Source organism: Pan troglodytes, chromosome 14 (genome assembly GCF_028858775.2).
Source record: "Pan troglodytes isolate AG18354 chromosome 14, NHGRI_mPanTro3-v2.0_pri, whole genome shotgun sequence".
Lineage (NCBI taxonomy): Eukaryota > Metazoa > Chordata > Mammalia > Primates > Hominidae > Pan > Pan troglodytes.
Genome location: NC_072412.2, coordinates 120,041,598 through 120,062,228, shown reverse-complemented (window position 1 = coordinate 120,062,228; position 20,631 = coordinate 120,041,598). Strand labels below are relative to the sequence as shown.

The following is a 20,631-nucleotide window of genomic DNA, read 5'->3' as shown; positions in this document are numbered from 1 at the left end:
AAAAAACTTGCATCTGTTAACCACTCTTCCTTGGGATGGTCAAGGGGCTCATCTCTCCTACGTCTGGCCTGCTAGAATAAATTTGTTTCATAACCTGTGACATGCTTTGGCTGTGTCCCCAGTCAAATCTTATCTTGAATTATAGCTCCCATAATTCCTACATATCGTGGGAGGGGCCCAGTGGGAGGTAATTGAATCGGGGGATGGGTCTTTCCCATGCTGTTCTCGTGACAGTGAATAAGCCTCATGAGATCTGGTGGTTTATTTATTTATTTATTTTTGAGACAGAGTCTTGCTCTGTTGCTCAGGCTGGAGTGCATTATCATGATCTTGGCTCACAGCAACCTCTGATTCCCGGGTTCAAGCGATTCTCCTGTCTCAGCCTCCTGAGTAGCTGGAATTACAGGTGCCCACCACCATGCCTGTCTAATTTTTGTACTTTTAGTACAGACGGAGTTTCACCATGTTGGCCAGGCTGGCCTCGATCTCCTCACCTCAGGTCATCCACTGCCTTGGACTCCCAAAGTGCTGGGATTACAGCTGATGGTTTTATAAAGGGGAGTTTCCCTACACAAGCTCTTTTGCCTGCTGCCATGTAAGAGATGTGACTTTGTTCCTCACCTGCCTTCTGCCATGAGTGTGAGGCCTCTCCAACCACGTGCAACTGTGAGTCAATTAAACCTCTTTTTTAATAAATTACCCAGCCTCAGATATGTCTTTATTAGCAGCGTGAGAACAGACTAATACAACCTGTATGCCAGAAAGGCTGGGAGCACCTGTGGACTCTGACAGGTAAGTAGCTGGGTTTATGGTTTGCCAGGCTTTAAGGGTTATGTCTGGAGGGTCGGTCTAGCAATAAGGCCTCACACTTTCATAAATATTCTCCTATTATCCACTGGTGCCCTTTAGCTTCTAGGACCACCTTCCCTTGTTGTGGGGTCAAAAACCTGTAGGTGCTGTTCTAATGTTAGTTTATTAGCTTTGCCAACTAGAAAAGTGGTAGCAGCAATAGCTCTAAGACATCAAGGCTAAAAGTCAGAGGATCACTAAGGAAAGTAAAAGCTAAACTGTTTGGGGCCTCTTTCCTGGGGCAGCCTCCAGGCTACTGCAAAACGGAGGCGGTGGGCAGAAAGGCAACAATATGCAGAGCACTCAGGTGAGGGACAAAGCACAAGGTGGACAGTCCAAAAACAGAAAGTGGCAAACATCTTGTTTAGCCAAATCCATTCTTCTCAATATTCCCCAGGGCCTCTAACCCTGTGGGCTTGGCCTCTAATCTGAGTATGACACCCCCAGGTCTCTAACTTTGGGCTGAGTCTCTCACCCTAATATTATACCCTAGGGCCTCTCACTTAAGTAATAGTGGGTAATCATTCTTGCCAACCTGAATGGCTTCGCGACTCTAAAAGACAGCCCACTTGCCAGCTGAATGATTCTATGTGGATTGTTTTCCTTGGAGTGGGGGTCTTGTCTTGGTGTCCCTTCATGGTATTGCTGAAAGATGTTGCTGGAAAAGAGGTTCCTGATACAGACCACAAAGTAGGATTCTTAGATCTTGTGCAGTAAAAAATTTGAGGTGAGTCAGAGAGCACAGTGAAAGAAGCAAGTTTATTAGAAATGACTCCATTACAGAGTTGGACATCCTCAGAAAACAAGAGCAGGAATGCATTGTCTTTTGTTAGTGTCTGTACTCTAACTATAAAGAGAAAGAGTTATAATTAAACTTGGAAGGTGCAGATGTACTCACTAAAGTCGGGGCTATTGGTTTTAACAGTGACCATTAACCCGTTAACCTAAGCTAGCTCGTTAATATTATCTTTAACAAAAAATGCTGCACTCCTAGGACATTTATACATTTTTCAGGCTTGGTGGAAGATGTCTTGTATGGCCATAAATATTCTGCAATTGTAATCTGTGGCCAGTAAAAAAATGTGGCTATTTCCAGACCATAGGTATTAACCTTCTAGATGCCTTGTGAGTACCTAGCTACTCATATTAAGATAGAGAATTCTAGTCATGTTTATTAAACTAGAAGCTTGATAACCATGAGTTCCTCTAACACAGCAAGTCTACTCCTCAAGGAGAAAATGTATTTCTCAGGAATTTTGTGCATTTTGTATGGTGGCATTTGGTATGTTTACCAAAATGGCAGAAAAGAGTGAAATTAGTCCTCAAAGATTTCTCAAGATTGGATATAAAGTAAACAAAATGATTATAGTTAATATGCAAGTTGACACAGTTGATATGCAAAAGAAATTTTGTTTGAAACACAATGAGATTTTTATTTTTATTTATTATTATTATTTTGAGACAGAGTCTTGCTCTACTGCCCAGGCTGGAGTGCAGTGCACCATCTTGCCTTACTGAAACCTCCGCCTCCCAGGTTCAAGTGATTCTCCTGCCTCAGCCTCCCAAGTAGCTGGGATTACAGGCATGAATCACCACACCCAGCTAATTTTTGTATCTTTAGTAGAAATGGGGTTTCACTCTGTTGGCCAGGCTGGTCTCAAACCCCTGATAACAAGTGATCTGCCCACCTTGGCCTCCCAAATTGCTGGGATTACAGGCATGAGCTACTGCTCCCAGCCACAATGAGGCTTTTAAATAATTCTGATTTCCTGCTGTTGAGCAGGGAGCTGAGCAAATTCAACAGATCATGAGCCTAAAGTAGGAGAAGACTGAGGACAAACTCTAGAACACATGTGATTAAATTAATTACAATGGAAACCAAATCAAATTTAATAAGGCCATACCTCTTAGTTTCAAGATGTTTCCCCTCATTTTGAAATGTGGTGTTATTCAGTGGAAAAGAAAAATAGTGTTTATCTCCAGAGTAAAGAACAGGGTTCCCTGCAGGGACTGACTGACTGAGAGCTATGGCTCAGGATTAAAAATTCTCTTTTTTCCACTTACAAACTAAAAATTAATTTCTAAGCCCCTATTGACTAAATGGACCCCCCTTCTTGGATAAGGACATTCCAAAGTTACCCTGAAAAGCTAGTTCAAGCCATGGGTCACACCTGCCTCATTAGACTCTCCTCCCTTTGGTTTTAATTGTAATTTTTAATTAATTTTTATGGGTACATAGTTGGTGTATATATTTATGGGGGTACATGACATACTTTGATACAGGCATGTAACAAGTAATACATAATAAAAAACAGGGTATCCGTCCCCTCAAGCATTTATAGCTTGTGTTATAAACAATCCAATTATACTATTTTAGTTTTTATAAAATATATAATTAAAAATTTTTTTACCATAATCACCCTGTTGTGCTATCAAATACTGTCTTACTCATTCTTTCTAACAATTTTTCGTACCCATTTCACATCCCCACTAACCCCCTGTTCCCCCACTGCCCTTCCCAGCCTCTGGTAACCACCCTTATACTCTCTATGACATCAATTATTTCAAATTTTAGCACCCACAAATAAGTGAGGACATGTGACATTTTTCTTTCTGTGCCTGACTTATTTCACTTAACATAAAGACTTTCAGTTCCATTTCTGTTACTGCAAATGACAGACTCTCATTCTTTCTTATAGCTGAATAGCACTCCATTGTGTATATGTACCACATTTTCTCTATCCAGTCATCTGTTGATGGACATTTAGGTTTCTTCCAAATCTTGGCTATTAGCAACATTTGTTTTTGACTGACTTCTGGATAAAAGCCACCTTAACTGAGGTGAAATGATATCTCATTTTGGGTTTGATTTGCATTTCTATAATGATCAGTAATGTGGAGCACCTTTTCACTTGCCTATTTGCCATTTGTATGTCTTCTTTTCATAAATGTCCATTTAAATTTTTGTCCACTCTTTAATTGATTATATTTTTTCTATAGAATGTTTTGAACTCAATATATTGTAGTGTATTAGTCTGTTTCTGCACTGCTATAAAAAAACTGAGACTGGGTTATTTATCTATTTATGTATTCAGATGAAGTCTTGCTCTGTCACCCAGGCTGGAGTGCACTGGTATGATCTCGGTTCACTGCAACCTCCACCTCCTGGGTTCAAGCAATTCTCTGCCTCAGCCTCTTGAGTAGCCAGGATTACAGGCACCTGACACCATGCCCAGCTAAGTTTTGTATTTTTAGTAGAGACGGGGTTTCACCATCTTGGCAAGGCTGGTCTTGAACTCCTGACCTCGTGATCCACCCGCCGCAGCCTCCCAAAGTGCTGGGATTACAGGCATGCACCACTGCGCCTGGCGAGACTGGGTAATTTATAAAGGAAATAGGTTTAACTGAGTCACAGTTCCACATGGCTGGGGAGGCCTCAGGAAACTTACAATCATGGCAGATGGGAAGCAGGCACCTCTTCCATGATGGCAGGCGAGAGAGCATGTATGTGAAGCAAAGGGGGAAAAGCCCCTTATAAAACCATCAGATCTCATGAGAACTCACTCATTATCAGAAGAACAGCCTGGGGGAAACCAACCCCATGATCCAATCACCTTCTACCAGGTCTCTCCTTCAACACCTGGGGATTACAATTCAATATGAGATTTGGGTGGGGACACAAAGCCTAACCATATCATGTAACTATTAATTGCTTTTCAGATGGGTAATTTACAAATATTTTCTTCCATTCTGTGGGTTTTCTCTTCACTTTGTTTATTGTTTCCTTCACTTTAAAAAAGCTTTCTGACTTGCTGTAATTCCATTTGTCCATGTTTGCTTTGGTTGTCTGTGCTTATGGGGAATTATTTAAGAAATTTTTGTCCAAACCAATGCCCTAAAGAGTTTCCCCAGTGTTTTCTTGTAAAATTTTGATAGTTTGAGGTGTTAGGTTTAAGTCCTTAATTCATTTTAATTTGATTTTTGTATTTTGCAAGAAATAGGGTTCTAGTTTCATTCTTCTGCCTATGGCTTGCCAGTTTTCCCAGCCCTATTTATTACTGAAACTGTCTTGTTTTTTGTTGTATGTTATTGACACTTTTGTTGAAAATTAGTTTAGCTGTATGAGTTTGTTTCTAAGTTCTCTATTTCATTCCATTTGTCTTTATGTCTTTTTATTCTAGTGTCATGCTGTTTTAATTACTACAGCTTGATAGTACAATTTAAAACCATGTAATGGGATTCCTACAGTTTTGGTTTATATACTCAGAATAGCTTTGACTATTATGGTGTTTTGTGGTTCCATATATATTTCAGATTTTTTTTCTATTTCTGTGAGGAATGTCATTGTTATTTTGATAGAGATGGCATGAAATGTATAGATTGCTTTGGATCATATGGACATTTTTTAAAATACTGATTCTTCCAATCTGTGAACATAGAAATAACTTTCCATTTTTTTGTCTTCTCTTTCATTTCTTTTATCAGTGTTTTACATTTTTAACTGTTGAGAACTTTTATTTCTTTGGTAAATTCCCACACATTTTGTTTTATTTGTGGCTATTTCAAATAGGATTACTTTTTTGAATTCTTTTTCAGTTTGTTGACTGTTGGCATATAGAAATCCTACTGATTTGTATATGTTAATTTTGTATTCTGCAAATTTACTCAAGTTATTACTTCTAATAGTTTTTTGATGGAAATATTATGCCATTCTCACATTGCTGTAAAAACAATCGGTGACTGGTTAATTTATAAAGGAAATAGGTTTAATTGGCTCATGGTTCTACAGGCTGTACAGAAAGCATAGCACTGGCTTCTGCTTCTGGTCAAGCCTCTGACAACTGACAATCAAGGTGAAAAATAAATCCAGTGCTTGCACATCACATGGTAAGTGTGAGGGCAGGGGGGAAGTGCTACACACTTGTAGATAACCAGCTCTCATGAAAACTTACTATTGTGAGAATGGCACCCAAGGAAATGATGCCAAACTGTTCATGGAAATCCTGCCCTCATGATTCAATCACCTCCCGACTAGGCCCACTTCCAACATTGAGGATTACATTTTAATATAAGATTTTGGTGGGAACACATACCTAAACTATATCATTTTGCCCCTGGCCATTCCAAGTCTCATATCCTTCTCATATTTCAAAATACAATCATGACATCCCAATAATCCCCAAAGTCTTCACTCATTTCAGCCTTAACTCAAAAGTCAAAAGTCTCATCTAAGACAAAGCTAGTTTATTCTTCCTATAAGCCTGTAAAATAAAAAACAAATTAAGTGCTTCCAAGATACAAATGGGGCATAGGCATTGGGTAAATACTCCTATTCTAAAAGGAATAAATCAGCTAAAAAAAAAAAGAGGCCACAGGACCCATACAAGTCTGAAGCCCAGAAGGGGAGTTATTGAATTTTAAGGCTCCAAAATAATTATTTTTGATTCTATGTCCCATTTCCAGGGCACACTAATGCCTTGGGACGTTTAGACCTTGTGGCTTTGCATGGTTCAGCCCCCACAGCTGCTCTCATGGGCTGCTATTGTGTGCCTCTGGCTGGTTTTGTGTGCTTCTGGCTTTTCCAGGTGCAAAGTGCAAGCTGTAGCTAGATCTACCATTCTGGGATCTGGAGGACAGTGATCCTCTCCTCACAGATCTACTAGGCCATGCCCCAGTGGGGAACCCACATGGGGATTGTAACCCTACATTTCTTTGCTGCGTTGTTTTAGTAGAGGTTCTCCATGAGGGCTCCACCCTTGCAGCATGCTTCTGCCTGCACACCCTAGCTTTTTTATACATTATTTGAAGTAAAGGTGGAGGCTCCCAAGTCTCAGCTCTTGCATTTTGTACACTCACAGGCCTAACAACATATGAAAGCTACCAAGGCTTATAGCTTGCACCCTCTGAAGCAGTGACTGGAGTTGTAACTGGGCCAATTTGTGCTACACCTGGAGCTGGAGCAGAGGCCAGGATGCAGGGAGCCATGTTCTAAGGCTACCCAAGGCAGCAGTTCCTGGGCCTGATCCCAGAAACTATTCTCTTCTTTTAGGCCTCAGGGTCTGTGATGGGGGGCTGCCTTTTAGATTTCTAAAATGCCTTCAATTCCTCTTCCCCATTGTCTTGGCTATCAACACTTGCTTTTTTTTTTTTAAGTTATACAAATATCTCTAACAAGTGATTGCTCCACAGCCTGCTCGAGTTCCTCTCTTGTAAAAGCTTTTTATTTTTCTGCCACATGACTGGGCTGCAAAGTTTTTAAGCTTTTACGCTATGCTTCCCTTGCAAGTAAAAATAAATTACAACTTACTTTTTTTTTGCTGCAACATGTGAGCATAGGTTGTTAGAAGCAGCCAGGCCACATCTTCAATGCTTTAGTGCTTAGACATTTTTTCAACAGAAACCCTAAATCATCACTTTCAAATTCAAACTTTTATATATCCCTAGGGCATGACAGAAATTCAGCCAACCACTTTGCTAAGACAACATGAATGACCTTTGCTTCGATCCTAATAAGTTTCTAATTTTCATCTGAGACCTCCTCAGCTCAGCCTTCACCATCCAGATCACTATCAGCATTTTCGTCAAAGCCATTCAAAGTTAAGAAAATCTCAACTTTCCCTCATTTTTCTGTCTTCTTCTGAATCCTACAAACTCTTCCAACCTCTACCTGTTTACCCAATTACAAAGCTGATTCCACATTTTCAGGTATTCTTATAACAATTTTCCACTCCTTTGTGCCAATTTTCTGTATTAAGCTTTTTTCCCATCACTATAAATACCTGAGACTGGGTAATTTATTTTTTAGAAAGGAGGTTTAAGTGGCTCATGATTCTACAGGCTGTAGAGAAGACACAGCACTGGTATGCACTTCTGGGAAGGCCTCTGGAAGTTTACAGTCATGGCAAAAGTTGAAGCAGAATCTTGCACATCATAGGGCAAAAAGCAGGAGCAAAAAAACAGAGGGGCGAGTTGTTACACACTTTTAAATAACCAGGTCTTATGGGAACTCACTCACTATCATGAAGATAGTACCAAGTGGGATGGTGCTAAGCCATTTATGAGTAATCCACCCCAATGGTTAAATCACCTTTCACCTGGCTCACCTCCAACATTGAGAATTAAATTTGGGAGGGGACACACATTAAAACCCTATCAGAGGAGTCTTTACGTTTTTCCAAATATAAGATTATATCACTGGCAAAAACAATAATTTGACTTCTTTTCCAATTGGGATGCCTTTTATTGCTTTCTCTTGTCTGATTGCTCCAGATAGGAATTTCAGAATTATGTTGAATAACAGTGGTAAAAGTGGATATTCTTGTCATCTTCCAGATTTTACAGGAAAGGCTTTTAGTTTTTCCCCACTTAGTATGATACTAGCTGGGGGTCTGTCATATATGACTTTCATTATGTTGAGATATGTTCATTCCATACCCAGTTTTCAAAGGGTTTATTATTAAAGAATATTAAATTTTATCAAATACTTTTTTAGCATAATGGAAATGATTATATGGATTTCGTCCTTCATTCTTTTTTTTTTTTTTTGAGATGACGTCTTCCTCTGTCACCCAGGCTGGAGTGCAATGGCATGATCTCAGCTCACTGCAACCTCTGCCTCCCGGGTTCAAGCGATTCTCCTGCCTCAGCCTTCCAAGTAACTGGGATTACAGGTGCCCACCACTCCACCCGGCTAATTTTTGTATTTTTAGTAGACATGGGGTTTTGCCATGTTGGCCAGGCTGGTTTTGAACTCCTGAACTCAGGAGATCCGCCTATCTCGGCTTCCAAAAGTGCTGGGATTACAGGTGTGAGCCACTGCACCTGGCCCCTTCATTCTATTTATATGATATATCACATTGACTGATTTGCATGTCAAACCATCCTTGTATCTCTGGGATAAATTCCACTTGGTCATTATGAATTACCTATTTATGTATTGTTTAATTGAGTTTGCTAGGTTTTTTGCAAATTTTTGCATCAATATTCTCAAATATGGGCTCGTAGTTTTCTTTTTAAATGTATCTTTGTCTTGTTTTGATATCAGTGTAATACTAGCCTCAAAGAATGAGTTTGGAAATGTTCTTTCCTTCTCTATTTTTCAGTCTGGTCCTACAGACTTTTTTTATTATGGCTTTAATTTTGTTACTCGTTATTGGTCTGTTCAGGTTTTGGATTTTTTCCTAGTTCATTCTTGGTAAGTTATGTGTGTCTAAGAATTAATTTCCTCTAGGTTTTCTAATTTGTTGGCATACAATTACTTATAGTAGCCACTAATGATCCTTTGATTTTCTGAAATGTTACTTGTAATGTCTCCTTTTTCACCTTGATTTTATTAATTTGTATCATCTCTGTTTTTTAGCTAGCTGTCTAAATATTCATTAATTGTTTTACTTTTCAAAAAACCAACTTCTTGTTTCATTGATCTTTTGCACTGTTTTCTTCATTTTATTTCTGCTGTAATTTTTATTATTTCTTTTCTTCTAATTTTGAGTTTTGTTTGGCCTTTTTATTCTAGTGAATTAAGATGTATTGTTAGGTTATTTATTTGCAGCTTTTCTGATTTTTATATAGGCACTTACAGTTATAAATTTTCCTTTTATAATAGTACCTCTTTTACCATATTCCACAGGTTTTGCTATGTTATGTTTCTATTATTTGTTTCAAGAAAATTTTCCATTTTCTTTTTAACATTTTTATTGACCTACTGATCATTAAAGAGCATATTGTTTAATGTCCAAGTGTTTGTATAGTTTCTGAAATTCATTTTTTAATTGATTTCTAGTTTGTTCCATGGTGGTCAGAGAAAATGCTTGATATTACTTCAATTTTTTTAAATGTTTTTAGACTTGTTACTTAATATATGGTCTATCCTTGAAAATAACCCATGTGCAGAGAAGAACAATGTGTATTCTGCAGCTGTTGAGTGAAATTTTCTGTAAATATCTATTAGGTTCATTTGTTATACAGTGCAGATTAAGTCTGATGTTTCTTTGTTGATTTTCTGTCTGGAAGGTCTATCCAATGACTAAAGTAGGGTATTGAAGTGTCCAGCCATTATTGTATTGAGGTCTCTTTCTTTAGCTCTTATAATATTTGCTTCATTTATCTAGGTGCTTTAGTGTTGGGTGCATATATATTTCTTATTATATCCTCTGGAAGAATTGATCTCTTTATTATTATATAATGACTTTCTTAATATCTTCCTACAGTCTTTTGTTGAAATCTATTTTTGTATGGTATAAGTAAAGCTATTTCTGCTCTTTTTTGGTTTCTATCGGCATGGAATAACTATTTCCATTGTTTTATTTTCAGTCTAAATGTATCTTTACAGGTAAAGTATTTTTTTGTAGGTCATAGATTATTGTCTTGCTTCTCTATCGATTCATCCACTATTTGTCTTTTGATTGGAGTATTTAGTTCATGTACATTCAATGTTATTATTGATAAGCACTTACTCCTGCCATTTTGTTACTTGTTTTCTGATTGATTTTTGTCCTCTCATTGTTCTTTTCTTTCTTCCTGTCTTCCTTTTAGTGAAGGTGATTTATCTTTTAATATTATCTAATTTATTGCTTTTTACTTTTTGTACATCTGTGGTATGCTTTTTGATTTAAAATTACCATGAGGCTTGAATATAATATCTTATAACACATCATTTTAGACTGTGGACAATTTAACATTGATTGCATAAACAAAGAAACAAGCAAAGCAACTAATAAAAACTCTACACTTTAACTCCATTGCCATTCTTTTAAACTTTTTGTTGTTTCTCTTCCTTCCCTATTTTACTGTCTATGTCTTGGAAATATGTTGTAGTTATTTTTTATTGGTTTATTGTTTACTCTATTTGAGATTTTTGCACACCATAATTACCATGTTATAATATTCTGTGTTTTTCCATGTGCTATTACTACTGAGTTCTGTACCTTCAGATGACTTCTTATTGCTCACTCACTTTTTATCTTTCAGGCTCAGAACTCCCTTTCGCATTTCTTGTAGGACAGGTCTGGTGTTAATGAAATACCTCAGTTTTTGTTTGTCGGAAAAGTTCTTATTTCTCTGTCAAGTTTAAAGGACTTTTTGCCAGATACATTATTCTAAAGTAAAAGTCTTTTTTTTTTTTTCCTTCAGCTTTTTTAATATGTCATGCCACTCTCTCAGCCTGTAAATTTTCCCCTGAAAAGTCTGCTGTCAGATGTATTGGAGTTCCATTGAATGTTATTTGTGTCTCTTCTCTTGCTGCTTTTAGAATCATTTCTTTATCCTTAACCTTTGGGTGTTCAGTTAAGTGCCTTGAGGTGGTCTTCTTTGGGTTAAATCTGCTTGATGTTCTGTAACTTTCTTGTACTTGAATGTTGATATCAAATGTTGGGGAATTGTTTTTAATATTATTTCTTTAAATAAATGTTTAATTTTTTTTTTTTTTTGACAGACTCTCGCTCTGTAGCCCAGGCTGGAGTGCAATGGCGCGATCTCGGCTCACTGGAAGCTCCGCCTCCTGGGTTCACGCCATTCTCCTGCCTCAGCCTCCCAAGGAGCTGGGACTACAGGCACCCCCACCACGCCCAGTTAATTTCTTTTTGTATTTTTAGTAGAAATGGGGTTTCACCGTGTTAGCAAGGATGGCCTTGATCTCCTGACCTTGTGATCCACCCGCCTCAGCCTCCCAAAGTGCTGGGATTACAGGCGTGAGCCACTGCACCGGGCCAATAAATGTTTAGCTCTTATCTCTTTTTCTACCACCTCTTTAAGGTCAATAACTCTTAGATTCCTATTTTGAGGCTATTTTTTAGATTCTGTAGGCATGCTTTATTTTTCATTCTTTTTTGTCTCCTCTGACTTTGTCTTTTCAAATAGTCTGACTTCAAGTTCACTAAATCTATCTTCTCCTTGATCAATTTTTCTAAGTAACTCTGATGCATTCTTCAGTATGATAATTGCATTTTAACTTCAGGATTTCTGCTTTATTCTTTTTATTTCAATCTCATTGTTAAATTTATCTGATAGAATTTTGAATTCCTTCTCTGCATTATATTGAATTTCTTTGAATTACCTCAACCAGCTATTTTGGATTTCCTGTATGAAAGGTCACATATCTCTATTTTTCCAGGATTTGCCCCTGGTGCCTTATTTAGCTTGTTTGGTGAGGTCATGTTTTCCTGGATGGCCTTGATACTTGTAGATGTTCATCCATATCTGGGCATTGAAGAGTTCAGTCTTTATTGTAGTCTTCACAGTCTGGGCTTCTTTGTGCCCATTAGTTTTGGGAACATTTTCCAGGTGTTCAAAGACACTTAGGTCCCAAGCCCAAAAACACAGTAGCAAACACGTAGAGGTACTGCTTTGGTGGCCTTGGATTAACATTAAGAAAAATTCTCTTGATTTATCAAGTAGAGATTCTTGTTCTCTTCCCTTTCTTTCTCTGAAACCAGCAGTCTCTCTTTCTGTGCTGAGGCATGTGGAGCTGGAGTTGGGGTAACATAAGCACCCCTGAGGCCATCACCACTGAGACTGTGCTGGTTCACACTTGAAGTAGGCATAGAACTTGGTCTCACCCAAGGCCCACTGTAACCACAACTTGGCTACCATATAAGTTTATTCAAAGCCCTAACCCTAACCCTAAACCCTAACCCTAACCCTGACCCTGACCCTAACCCCTAACCCTGACCCTGACCCTAACCCGACCCTGACCCCTGACCCCGACCCTAACCCGACCCTGACCCCTGACCCTGAACACTGACCCTGACCCCTGACCTTGAGATAGGAATTTTCTAAACACAACAATCGGCCTCCAGCACCATCTCCATTGTCAGGGCCCAGTGCTTTACTCCTAAGATCACCACCAAGGCATCAATGCTCATTTTCATCACTGTATTCAACACTGTATGGGAAGTTCCATCCACAACAAATAGGAGAGAAACAGAAGTAAAGAGCACTCATATGTGAAAGGGGACAGCAAAACTGTCTACTCACAGATCACATGATCTATCTTACATACAGAAAATCATTAAGAACCCCCAAAATATTATTAAAACTAGTAAAGTAAGCAAAGTTACAACACAAAATCTCAATACACAGTAATCTGCTATATTTCTAGAAACTAGAAACAAACAACGTGAGAATGTAATTATGAAAAAAATTCCAGTCTAGGGGTGGTGGCTCACACCTGTAATCCCAGCACTTTGAGAGGCTGAGGTGGGAGGATCTTTTGAACCCAGGAGTTTCAGGCCAGTCTGGGCAACACAGGGAAACCCTCTCTCTACAAATAACTTAAAAATTAGCTAGGTGTGGTGGTGCACGTCTGTAGTCCTAGTTACTCAGGAGACGGAGGAGGGAGGATTGCTTGAGCCCAGGAGGTTGAGGCTGCAATAAGCTGCGTTCGCACCATTGCACTCCAATCTGGGCAACAGAGCAAAACCATGCCCAGAGAAAAAAAGAAAGGAAAAAGAAATTCCATTTTTAAAAATCAGCAGGCTGGACATGGTAGCTAACACCTGTAATCCCAATGCTTTGGGAGACAAAGAGAGGAGTATCACTTGAGGCCAGGAGTTTGAGGCCAGCCTGGGCAGGAGAGAAAGACCCTACCTGAAAAAAATAAAAAAAAAATTAGCCAGCTGTGGTGGTGCACACCTCTAGTCCCAGCTACTTGGGAGGTTTGAGGTGGGAGGATCACTTGAGCCCAGGAAATAGAGGTTGCAGTGAGTCATGATTGTGCCACTGCACTCCAGCCTGGGAGACAGAGTGAGGCCCTGCCTCAAAAAATAAAACAATTGCTCATAGGAGTATGGGTTTATCTGGACTCAGAATTCAGTTCCATTGATCTATTCCATTGATGATGCCAAAATCATGTTGTTTTTGTTAATGTTGCTTTCTAGTAAGATTTGAAATTTGGAAATGTGAGCCTCTGAGTTGGTTTCTTTGACACTATGTTGGCTATTCTGCATCCCTTGAAATTTCATATAAATGATAGGATCAGCTTGTGAATTTCCGCCAAAAGTTTTCTTGAATTTATTTCAGCAATGTTTTGGAATTTTCCATGTATGAGTTTATTTTTTCCCCCCAAAACAGAGTCTCGCTCTGTCACCCAGGGTGCAGTGCAGTGGTGCAATCTCGGCTCACTGCAACCTCCGCCTCCCGGCCTGTAATCCCAGCACTTTGGGAGGCCGAGGCGGGCGGATCATGAGGTCAGGAGATCAAGACAATCCCGGCTCATACAGTGAAACCCCGTCTCTACTAAAAATGCAAAAAAATTAGCCGGGCATGGTGGCTGAGACTACAGTCTCAGCTACTCAGGAGGCTGAGGCAGGAGAATGGCGTGAACCCGGGAGGTGGAGCTTGCAGTGAGCAGAGATCACACCACTCCACCACACCACTGCACTCCAGCCTGGGCGACACAGCGAGACTCCGTCTCAAAACAAACAAACAAACAAACAAAGCACTATGTCTAGGTATGACTGTTTTCAGAAGAGGTGTCATACTGGTATAACATATCATGGCATATCGTAATACCCACCCACAACACTGCTGTGACGTTCACAATGCAGATGATACCTGCAAGACTGCTATGGCACCCTTAAAACTGATGTGAAGCCCGCAAGATTCATGACACTCCTAAGACTCATATGACACCCTTAATAATGATATGACACCCATAAGGCTGATATGATGCCCATAAGACTGATGGGACACCTGCAACAGTGATATGATGCACACGATACAGACATGACACCCGCAATACTGATGACACCCACAAGAGTACTATGACACCCCTAAGACTCATATGACACCTGTAATACTGATATGACAGCCGCAATACTGACATGACAGCAGGGCGCTTGGTATACAGCTTCCACTGACCTGGATTTGGATTGGTTTGGCCTCTATAATGAAGTTTGATGTCTCTGCTTTACTGACAAGGTATTAATGTGGTTGTTTATAGTTTACAATAATTTCCTTCTTCTAGGAATATTGCAATAGCAAAGTTTAACTTATCCCTTCTCTTGGATTCCCCAGCAGTTACAGCAACTTCACACAAAATACTCCTATGTATTTTATCAAAGCAAAGACAGCCTAAAAATTTTTTTAATTTAGAAAAAAAAAAGCAGCCGGGCATGGTGGCTCAGGCCTGCCTGCAATCCCAGCACTTTGGGAAGCCAAGGCAGGTGGATCACTTGAGGTCAGGAGTTTGACACCAGCCTGGCCAACATAGTGAAACCCCATCTCTACTGAAAATACAAAAACTTAGCTGGGCGTGGTGGCGGGTCCCTGTAATTCCAGCTATTCGGGAGGCTGAGGCAGTAGACTCGCTTGAACCTGGGAGGCGGAGGTTGCAGTGAGCTGAGATGGCGCCACTGCACTCCAGCCTGGGCAACAAGAGCGAAACTCGGTCTCAAAACACACACACACACACACACACACACACACACACACACACACACACAACAAACAAACAAACAAAAACGAGCACTGATCCGGGGGCGCCTGTTTTCTTGGCCTCAGGCTGTGGCGCCTTCCCGTCCCCAACCTCATGACCGCGTCTCCTCTCCTGGTACCAGGGTCTCTCCCCAGAAACAAACTCACATCCATAACCTGCACCTTGGCCTGCGCTGGGGTTGACCAGCCCAAGCCCTCATGAGGGGACGCTTTTATTAATATAAAGTGAGGTCCCGCTACAAACGGCGGACAGGGAAACACGGCCGCGCTCCCGCCGCTACACTCAACGGCAACAGGAAGCTTTTTCCTCATCTTCGCCTGGGCGGCCCCAGGTGTCCCGAAGCTGCAGCAGCGTCTCCTTGTCTCACTGTGGACGCGGCCCCAAGTGTCCCCATGTCTACCGAGGCCGCAGCCTCTCCCAGCCGCGTCCTGAGGGGAGGAAGCTCTGTCCTCACGGTAAACGCCCCGCAACGCCGCCTTGCGGATCAGATACGGCTCAAGAGCGCAGCGCTCGGGTTTAGCAGGGGCTGGGCGCCCCCTCGCGGCAGCCCTCGGGAATCTCTGAAATTCAGCCTCCAGATTACTCCGGGCCATGATTTTGGAAATTTCAACTGAAATCGAGCCCACTTCTTTATTCCACTGAGATGTTTGGGTGCAGAGAAACAAATCTGGCTTACGTGCACGTCCAGTCATAGTACCTTCCCTTGAACCTAATTATGACATAGATTCTTTTGCTCACATGTCTTCTGCTGACTCTCTCCTTATCATCACCCTGCTCTCCTACTACATTCCTTTCTGCTAAAATAATGAAAATCATAATCAATAACAACTGAGGGAACTCAGAGGCTGGTGCCGGTGCAGGTCCTTGGTGTGCTGAGCGCCGGTCCCCTGGACCCACTGTTGTATCTTTACACTTTGTCTCTGTGTCTTATTTCTTTTCTCAGTCTCTCGTCCCACCCAACTAGAAATACTCACAGGTGTGGAGGGGCAGTCCACCACTTCATCCACCTTCTGTCATATTGAAAGTAACATCATCTTCTTCCCTCCAGGATCGTGGGAATAATATCCCTGGGGGGTTTCCACTTTCTGCCATGTATGTAGTCATATCACCCCCTCCGCCGTGGAATATCATTAAGGAACATCTCACACGGGGGTGTATACTTCCTCCGATATTGGGAGTGACATCAACCTCTCGGTCTCTGAATATGAGGAAGAAAATCACAGGGCGGGTGTACACCTCGTGCTCTACGATGGGGAGTCATATCTGTCTGTTATGGGGAGTAATATCATCCTCTCCCTTTCAGGATACTAGTAACAGTTTAACAGGCTGGGTGAACACAGCCTGCGATGCTGAAATTACTATCCTCCTCTCCCCCTCTTCCTCCCCTGGCTCTTAGGATGCCCATCTCAGCGGAGCGAGCCACCCCCCGCGCGGCGGGGACTGAGAGCCAGCCCCTCTTCCCCTCATGGCTCTTAGGACCCCCATCGCTGTGGGGGGGAGGCACCCCCCGCGCGGCGGGGACTGGGAGCCAACCCCTCTTCCCTGCCTGGCTCTTAGGACCCCCATCGCAGGGTAGCAAGGCACGCCCCGCGAGGCGGGGACTGAGAGTCAGCCCTTCTCCCCCCCCCCCGGCTCTTAGGAACCCCATCGCAGTGGGGGGATGCACCCCTGGCGAGGCGCGGACTTAGAGCCAGCCGCTCTTCCCCCCCTGGCTCTTGGGACCCCCATCGCAGGGGGGGAGGCACCCCCTCGTGGCGGGGACTGAGAGCCAGCCCCTCTTCCCTCCATTTCTCTTAGGACCCCCATCGCAGGGGGGGAGGCAACCCCCGCGAGGCGGGGACTGAGAGCCAGCCGCTCTTTCCCCCCTGGCTCTTAGGACCCCCATCGCAGGGAGGGGAGGCACCCCCCGCGAGGCGGTGACTGAGAGCCAGCCCTTCTTCCTCGCCCAACTCTGAGGATCCCCATCACACGGGGGAGGCACACCCCGTGAGGCGGGGACTGAGAGCCAGTCCCTCTTCCCCCCCTGGCTTATGACCCCCATCGAGGATTCTAAGATCCTTAGGACTGACCTGGAGGGCTGTGGGTATTAGGTGTCCAAGAAGAAAACTCAGATCTGCCGACGACCGCAGGTAGCTTACTTGGGATTTACTATTCGACAGGTGTCCGAAAGCAGCCCGGGATCCGAAAGAAAGCAGGTCATTTGCAATCTTCCGGAGCCTAAGGGCAGAAGGCTGGTGAGAGAATTCCTAGGAGCTGTGGGGTTTTGTAGACTGCGGAGCCCAACTTTGCAGTATTAGCCACGCCTTTGTATGACGTCACAAAGGGGGCGGGGACCGGCAACATTTGGAATGGGGATTCCAACAACAGCAAGTCTCTCATGACTTAAAGGAAAAACTTCTGAAAGCCCCAGCCCAGGGGCTAGCGGATCTCACAAAGCCTTTTCCACTGTATGCGTCAGAGAAAAGATGGCAGCTGGACTTTAAACCCAAACTGTGGGGCCCTGGCTGAGGCCGGTGGCCTACCTCTCTAAACAGCTAGACAGGGTTTCTAAAGGATGGCCCCCCTGTTTGAGGGCCTTGGCAGCAACTGCCCTGCTAGTACAAGAAGCAAATCAGCTGACTCTTGGGTAAAAACCAGAACATAAAGGCCCCCCAAGCTGTGGTGACTGAAAGCCAGCCCCTCTTCCCCTCCTGGCTCTTAGGACCCCCATCGCAGGAAGGGGAGGCACTCCCCGCGAGGCGGGGACTGAGAGCCAGCCCCTCTTCCCCCACTGGCTCTTAGGACCCCCGTCGCAGGGGGAGGAGGCACCCCCAGCGAGGCGGGGTCTCAGAGCCAGCCCCTCTTCCCCCACTGGCCCTCAGGACCCCCATCGCAGTGGGGGGAGGCACCCCAGCGAGGCGTGGTCTCAGAGCCAGCCCCTCTTCCCCCACTGGCCTTTAGGACCCCCGTCGCAGGGAGAGGAGGCACCCCCCACGAGGCGGGGACTGAGAGCCAGCCCCTCTAAGCCTTCTGGCTCTTAGGAACCCCATCGCGGGGGGGGAGGCACCCCCCGTGAGGCGGGTACAGAGAGCCAGCCCCTCTTCTGCTCCTGGCTCTAAGGACCCCCATCACAGGGGGGGGAGGCACCCCCCGCGAGGCGGGTACAGAGAGCCAGCCCCTCTTCCCCCACTGGCCCTTAGGACCCCCATCGCAGTGGGGGGAGGCACCCCCCGCGAGGCGGGGTCTCAGAGCCAGCCCCTCTTCCCCCACTGGCCCTTAGGACCCCCATCGCAGGGGGGGAGGCACCCCCGCGAGGCGGGGTCTCAGAGCCAGCCCCTCTTCCCCCACTGGCTCTTAGGACCCCCATCGAAGGGGGGGGAGGCACCCCCCGCGAGGCGGGGTCTCAGAGCCAGCCCCTCTTCCCCCACTGGCCCTTAGGACCCCAATCGCAGGGGGGGGAGGCACCCCCCGCGAGGCGGGGTCTCAGAGCCAGCCCCTCTTCCCCCACTGGCTCTTAGGACCCCCTTCGCAGGGGGGGGAGGCACCCCCAGCGAGGCGGGGTCTCAGAGCCAGCCCCTCTTCCCCCACTGGCTCTTAGGAACCCCTTCGCAGGGGGGGGAGGCACCCCCTGCGAGGCGGGGTCTCAGAGCCAGCCCCTCTTCCCCCACTGGCTCTTAGGAACCCCATCGCAGGGGGGGGAGGCACCCCCCGCGAGGCGGGGTCTCAGAGCCAGCCCCTCTTCCCCCACTGGCTCTTAGGACCCCCATCGCAGTGGGGGGAGGCACCCCCGCGAGGCGGGGACTGAGAGCCAGCCCCTCTTCCCCCGCTGGCTCTGAGGATCCTCCGTGGACTCACAGCCTCTTTACCATATTGTGAGTAATATCATCTCCCCCTCTGGAGATTACGAACTCTTTCACAGACGGGTGTACACCCTCGGTGTACAGAGGGTGTACACCCGTCTGTATTGGGAGTAATATCATCCTCTTCCTCCCTGAATATGAAGAACAGTATCACAGGGGTGTTTCTACTCCCTGCGATATCGCGTGTCATATCCTCCTCTCCCACGTTGCAATTAGAAGGAATATCAGTGGGGGCGTGTCCACCTGTAGGGAAAAGAAAGAGAGATCAGACTGTCACTGTGTCCATGTAGAAAGGAAAGACATAAGAGACTCCATTTTGAAAAAGACCTGTCCTTTAAACAATTGCTTTGCTGAGATGTTGTTAATTTGTAGCTTTGCCCTAGCCGCTTGGCCCCAGCCACTTTGACCCAACCTGGAGCTCACAAAAACATGTGTTGTATAAAATCAAAGTTCAAGGGATGCAGGGCTGTGCAGGACGTGCCTTGTTAACGAAATGTTTACCAGCAGTATACTTGGTAAAAGTCATCGCCATTCTCTAGTCTCAATAAACCGGGGACACAATGCACTGTGGAAAGCCGCAGGGACCTCTGCCCTTGAAAGCAGGGTATGGTCCAAGCTCTCTCCCCATCTGATAGTCTGAAATATAGCCTCATGGGATGAGAAAGACCTGACTGTCCCCCAGCCCGACACCCGTAATGGGTCTGTGCTGAGGTGGATTAGTAAAAGAGGAAAGCCTCTTGCAGCTGAGATGGAGGAAGGCCACTATCTCCTGCTTGCCCCTGGGAACTGAATGTCTCGGTGTAAAACCCGATTGTACATTCGTTCAACTCTGAGATAGGAGAAAAGCTGCCCTGTGGCGGGAGGTGAGACATGTTTGCAGTAACACTGCCTTGTTCTTCTTTACTCCACTGAGATGTTTGGGTGCAGAGAAACAAATCTGGCTTACGTGCACGTCCAGTCATAGTACCTTCCCTTGAACCTAATTATGACATAGATTCTTTTGCTCACATGTCTTCTGCTGACTCTCTCCTTATCATCACCCTTATCATCCTTATCATCACGCTCTCCTACTACATTCCTACTACATTCCTTTCTGCTAAAATAATGAAAATCATAATCAATAACAACTGAGGGAACTCAGAGGCTGGTGCCGGTGCAGGTCCTTGGTGTGCTGAGCGCCGGTCCCCTGGACCCACTGTTGTATCTTTACACTTTGTCTCTGTGTCTTATTTCTTTTCTCAGTCTCTCATCCCACCCAACTAGAAATACTCACAGGTGTGGAGGGGCAGTCCACCACTTCATCCACCTTCTGTCATATTGAAAGTAACATCATCTTCTTCCCTCCAGGATCGTGGGAATAATATCCCTGGGGGGTTTCCACTTTCTGCCATGTATGTAGTCATATCACCCCCTCCGCCGTGGAATATCATTAAGGAACATCTCACACGGGGGTGTATACTTCCTCCGATATTGGGAGTGACGTCAACCTCTCGGTCTCTGAATATGAGG

The 20,631-nt window shown here is 44.2% G+C and overlaps 1 protein-coding gene across 1 annotated transcript in view; it reads right to left on the bottom strand.

Moving 5' to 3' along the window:
* Positions 1-16,376: 16,376 nt before the first annotated feature.
* The window catches only part of LOC134808177 (putative COBW domain-containing protein 7), a 34,433-nt gene continuing 30,178 nt past the window's right edge, over positions 16,377-20,631 (bottom strand). Inside the window, exons 8-10 of the mRNA XM_063792398.1 lie at positions 20,396-20,619; positions 17,353-19,365; positions 16,377-16,481 (exon numbers count right to left, since the gene is read on the bottom strand). Coding sequence (XP_063648468.1) covers positions 20,421-20,619 — 199 coding nt within the window. The 3' untranslated portion in view covers positions 16,377-16,481; positions 17,353-19,365; positions 20,396-20,420. The remainder of the gene's footprint in view (positions 16,482-17,352; positions 19,366-20,395; positions 20,620-20,631) is intronic.